The 5,776-nt window shown below is 41.3% G+C and overlaps 1 protein-coding gene across 2 annotated transcripts in view; it reads right to left on the bottom strand.

Moving 5' to 3' along the window:
- LOC137429900 (nuclear receptor subfamily 1 group D member 2-like) overlaps nucleotides 1-3,785 on the bottom strand; it is a 77,188-nt gene extending 73,403 nt beyond the window's left edge. Inside the window, exon 1 of one of the 2 annotated variants that reach the window (XM_068120251.2) lies at nucleotides 3,311-3,785. In XM_068120251.2, the coding sequence (XP_067976352.2) occupies nucleotides 3,311-3,398 (88 nt within the window). In that variant the 5' untranslated portion in view covers nucleotides 3,399-3,785. Of the gene's footprint in view, nucleotides 1-2,862; nucleotides 2,983-3,310 lie in introns of those variants that run through there. The other variant, XM_068120252.2, reaches the window with a different exon arrangement.
- Between the last annotated feature and the right edge of the window lie 1,991 nt (nucleotides 3,786-5,776).

The raw sequence follows: 5,776 nt of genomic DNA, 5'->3' as shown, positions 1-5,776 counted from the left end.
TTGATTTTAATTATACAATTAATCAATCAATTATTGTACACCTCTCCCTCCCAATGCAGCCTCTATGAGCTGCACTGTGGTATTGCCGGGCGCCCCGGCAATGCCGCGCTGTAGGATATTTAATTCTTTGGCATGGGGGCGGTGTACTTTGAATGTATCTGTACTTGTTTTTTGTTTAATGTGTTAGCTATTACACGAGCCTCGACTTTGTATACAAAAAATAAAATATATATAAAAAAATAAAACACCTATTAGGCCGCAATTAAAAATTGTATGAATCAATTTTGTTATGCATATCAATTCCATCATGTAAAACAGTTGATAGGTCAAATTTTCGAAATGACAAAATTGCTGTTTCCATGGCAACAATTTAGATTTGGATTCCGTATACATCATGCTGTGCACGAAATCTTTGTGTGTTTGGCTGTCTGTTTGTGAGCAGGATAACTAAAAAAGTTACGGACAGATTCGGACGAAATTTGGTGGACAGGTTGGGTGTGTGACAAGGACAAATTGATTCGATTTTGGTTAAGGTATAAATGCAGATTTGGCCTATCAGTGAGATACAGATTGTAAACTGTTCAGCCTGGTGGAGGTATTCACTCTACTTTCATTTTTTATACAAGGTCTAATTTGTGCCGTCACAGTTAAATATATCCCCGGAGCATGCTCCCATTCCATCCCTTCCCTCACTTCAAATGGCACCACAGCCGACTTTGCTCGTGATAAGGCCAAATGCCTCAACTCTGTGTTTGCTTCCCAATATTTTGTCCCCAACCCCTCTCTCTTTCTCTCTGTACCCACCCTATCCAATTGCACCCAACTGCTCCTGGACTCTGTCTTTTCCACCTGAGAAGGTAAAGTTTCTGTCAACCAACATCACCACTGCATTACATAAAAAGGTCCAAAAACCGATCTCCTTAACTACAGATTTACTAGCTTACTTCCAATCACCAGCAAGGTCACAAAGCAGATCCTTTCCAACGACCTCATCTCAGATCATCAATTTGGATTCAGAGCAGGTTATTCTACCTTGGACATGCTGCTCATACTCTACAAAAAATGGATGGAGGCCATCAATGTCAGCAATGAGAACAGGGCCTTCTCTCTGGACATATCTCATGCTTTTGATACAGTCTGGTATCCTTCCTTACTCTCAAAACTGTCTGCCTATAGCATCTAAAGCCAACTCCACACATGACTTACTGACGTCTTCTACTCTCGTAGCCAACGTGTGGCACTCAATGGAATCCTTTCATCTCCTCTGCCTGTTAAGGATGGTGTGCCCCAAGGCAGTGTTCTGAGCACAGTTATTTTCCTGATCTTCTTCAATGATCTCTCTGAATGGAAAAGCCTCTTTATCTATTTGCTGGTGACCCCACCCTCTGCCGTGACATCCCTCATCCTTCAGACAGCTAGGAAGCCGCCTCTTACCTCTCTTCTTCAGACCTTGATATAATCACAAGGTGGTCAACACTTGGAATTTGTCTTTCAATCCTAACAAATCTCACACTCACTCCCCAAAACGACCACATGGCAAACTCTACATCTAATTTCTTAACAATCCTCTTGAAGAAGTTCAGTCATTCAAATTCCTGGGTGTCACTATCAGCCAAGATCTTTATTGGACAAATCATTTGGTTTTGGCCCCATCCCTCAATGGTGAAGAATCATGAGAAATGAAAAAATTATTGGATCTGGATCTTTACCAAATTCGAATCAATTCGTTCTTGTCACATACCCAACCTCTCCACCACCAAATTTCGGCTGAATCCATCCACAACTTTTTGAGATATTTTGTTTACAGACAGACAGACAGACAGACAGGGGTGAAAACATAACCTCCATTCACCTACAGTGGAGTGGGTAAAAATAAAGATTTTAACGGTCGCATAATTTTTTTTTAGAAGTTTTACCTCTGTTCATGGATCTTTTAGATTACCTTATTTAGCACATCACATTATTTTTTTTCGTACCTGTTTGTGTCTTTTATGACATCCTTAAAAACAGCAAGTTTCCTGTTTAGAATGTCATGATTTTCAATTTGGTTGGCTGCTTGGCAGGGTGACCGAGCATAAAAAATATCTTGCTCGTCCACCCACCTTTGTAGTGGAGGTAAAAACAAAGACAAACCAGGTAATAGAGAAAGCAAGCCTCCATTAAAAAGTCTAGTGTTCTACTAGAAAGGTTTGCCAAAAACTTTACACATTTTAATGCAACTTGCTAATAAAGTTTGCCAAAAACTTTACACATTTTAATGCAACTTGCTAATAAGTTTGCCAAATACTTTACACATTTTAATGCAACTTGCTAATAGTTTGCCAAAAACTTTACACATTTTAATACAACTTGCTAATAGTTTGCCAAAAACTTTGCACATTTTAATGCAACTTGCTAATAGTTTGCCAAAAACTTTACACATTTTAATACAACTTGCTAATAGTTTGCCAAAAACTTTGCACATTTTAATACAACTTGCTAATAAAGTTTGCCAAAAACTTTACACATTTTAATACAACTTGCTAATAGTTTGCCAAAAACTTTGCACATTTTAATGCAACTTGCTAATAGTTTGCCAAAAACTTTACACATTTTAATGCAACTTGTTAATAAAGTTTGCCAAAATCTTTACACATTTTAATACAACTTGCTAATAGTTTGCCAAAAACTTTGCACATTTTAATGCAACTTGCTAATAAAGTTTGCCAAAAACTTTACACATTTTAATGCAACTTGCTATTACAGTTTGCCACAAACTTTGCACATTTTAATGCAGCTTGCTAATAAAGGACAGTATACTGCATAAGAATGTCTCATTAACCCATTGATGGCTGTCAGGATAGGATAGAGGTATGCACTCACCTATGAGCTCTCTCTCCTGGGTCCGAATGTTTACCCAGCTATAAACTGCCATCCTGGTGTTTCGCAGGCACGGCGGCGCATCACAAAGTGCACCGTCCTTCGGATGGACGTTACACTGGGTGACCCATCTACCGACTTAGTTTGGTGGATGCTAAATATCCTTTGGTGTTCTTGGCGAAAGGTAAGCGAGCTCTGCTGGCACCCTGAACAAATTCTAAATTATTCCCCTGACAGTGAGTGCTGGCAAGGCATTGGCAAACCGCCAAGTGCAATCCTCGCCATGCGGCTGCTTTGGCAAACTGAACCCGCCTTGAATACCAGAAAGAAAGAACTCATGGATATCTCAAACACGACCAGCCAAAAACACCAAAAAGTTCTCAAACACTTGTGCGAAACAAACAAAAAAAAATCACACAAGAATTACTGTTTTTTTTTTTAAACGTCTTACCTGTAATGAGGACTTCCATGACTTTGGAGTTAATGTCAAAGACTTTAACACTTCTCAGCTCCCAGGACGTGACAGTTCTTGGCCTCATCCGCTGCAGACAATGTCTGCACCCTGAGGCTGAGCATATGATGTTCCAGCAATCTCACATGCTCTGCAATATGACCTCATCCCTCGATCGCCGCGGTCTTCTCCCTATGCCAAAGTGCTTGATTTGCTACCTACACGTTTACCAGAGTCACGAGGCATTGGCCTGCAAGCTCAGCTGCCTACATACATAGGTGTTCACGGGACAGGAAGAATAAAGGAAAATAAAATGAAGAACAATTCTGAATTTGCCTTCGAGATCTTCAAGCGTTGTTAAGCTCGAACGAGTCATTTGGTTTTAATCGTTATATAATGACGAATCGGATTGTTTTCATGGTATCGGATTGATTTTCCCCACCTTTTGTTTGCCCTCTGTTATTTCATGTCCACGTGTTTGGGTGATCAGTAGAGACGAGCCGAAGGTTTTCTACTGATATAAGCCCCTGATGACGTCACAGGCTCCTCCCCCAGTGCGCCGTTTATCTGTTCGGAGCTCACGTGCTGCGTTATTGTGGGATGAGCACGTGCGGCATGCGCTGCGTGCACATTTACTCTCATCCTGCGTGAATTATCTTTGGCTTTGGGCAAGTCATTTTTTCAGCATCTAAATTTGGGGTACACGTTCAATCTCTGCATAACATGCTTTGACTTGACATTCATTAAGTGAGTGAGCTTTAGGTATAAAGGAAATATTTTTTACTCTATTTACCGTGATAAAAGGCTCATGGAGCATATAGTATAGCTTGTACAATGTGGAATCACGTGCAGAACAAATACATCAGGAGACGTCAGTATACCTTCAGATTGCTACGTTTGTAGGGGGTAGTGATAACTTAGAACCAGGTAGCTTTGCATAAATTAGCATGCTCCGTATGTCACGATGAAGAAGAACCACCATGTAATAAGTACTTGTTTAGCCCGGATGTTGTGTAAGATGGATCTTCGTGTCTCCATTAGAGGAGTGGGGTATGTTAATTAGCTCAGGGATTATGGGTAAATTAATCCCCTGTGTGTAAATACCTCTGTAATCTATTCCTTTGTTCCTTATGACACCGCACTAGACACATAACCAAGCCACGCAATCCTCACCCTAATTAATACACCATTTAATAATAAAACTAACCAGAAACTCAGATCGAGCACTGCCGCTGATTACGGCGACTTGAGAATCGAACAGGACGGACAGGCCGAGAGCCGTGCCCAGAGGGGCAGTGATTGGTCCGGGGTTTGATTGACAGAAAGGACGAGTAAGAAGGGACTCACTGATTGGGAAGGCAGGCATGGATGACGTCAGCGAGGCGTGTACAAAGTGGTTGGAGTGGCGGCCATTTCCCTTTCTCGGTTTGCGTCTGGCAGTGAACGGTTGTGTACCGGCAGCTTCTCCTCGTTCCCATCCTTCTTCTACCGTTTGAGGATTGAGAGCGAACGTTCCCTTTTGCGCCTTCTCGTTCCAAAAGCGATAAGTGGGCGGTTGTGCTTTGCTCTCTGCACGGGGAAGCTTCATTGAGAGGGGCCGTGTTGGGACATTTTGCTGGTGGTTGGTGGAGGAAGTGCTGCGGCCCGGGAACTGCGGTTTTCAGGGCAGAGGACGAGCACGGCGTGGAGAAAATGAATTTTTGAAGAAATGAGCATGGACGAACACGGACCAACGGTGGCCGAGAAAATATTTTTTTTAAATCCAGACACGTACAGCACACGGCACACATACGTACGTACATAAATGAATGCTTAACCCCGCTTTTCGCTTCGCGAGCGCAGGGTAACAAGGCAGTTAAATATTTTTTTAGCTTAATTAATTAATACTCTTCTGAATTATTACCCTGCACTCGCGAAGCGAAAAGCGTGGTTAAGCATTCAGGTGCGTATGTGTGCCTTGTGCCGTATGTGTGCCGTGTGCCATACTTGTCTGCATTTTAAAACTTAATTTTCTCGGCAACCATTGGTCCGATTGACACAAAATTTTACCATAGAAGCGCCTCAGCCTGTCTTATTTTTTTATTCATAATTATAACGTCATAGGTCACGTGGTATGGACGCCATCTTGGAAAAACGTTTTACCTCTATATCTCCCAAACTACTCGATGGAAAAAAAATTAAACATGGCTCATTGTCAAGTACTCCCCATGGAGAATAAGATATGTTGATGGTGATATCATTGCCTTAATTATGACGTCATAATTCGACAAGTACAACGCTTGATCTGAACAGTATGAATAAAACAAAAATTCCTCTGCAACTGTTAGACTGATGGACACGAAATTTTCAGAATATGTGCATGTCCTGTAGAATTTTTTAAATTATAATTATAACTTTCATAGATCACGAGGTACAGACGACATCTTGGAACAAATCGAAAAAAGTTGCATCTCTATATCTCCGAAA

The sequence above is a fragment of the Myxine glutinosa genome, chromosome 6 (assembly GCF_964187855.1).
Source record: "Myxine glutinosa chromosome 6, kmMyxGlut1.1, whole genome shotgun sequence".
Lineage (NCBI taxonomy): Eukaryota > Metazoa > Chordata > Myxini > Myxiniformes > Myxinidae > Myxine > Myxine glutinosa.
The sequence above is the reverse complement of the archived record's forward strand: the minus strand, read 5'-3'. Positions and strand labels throughout refer to the sequence as shown.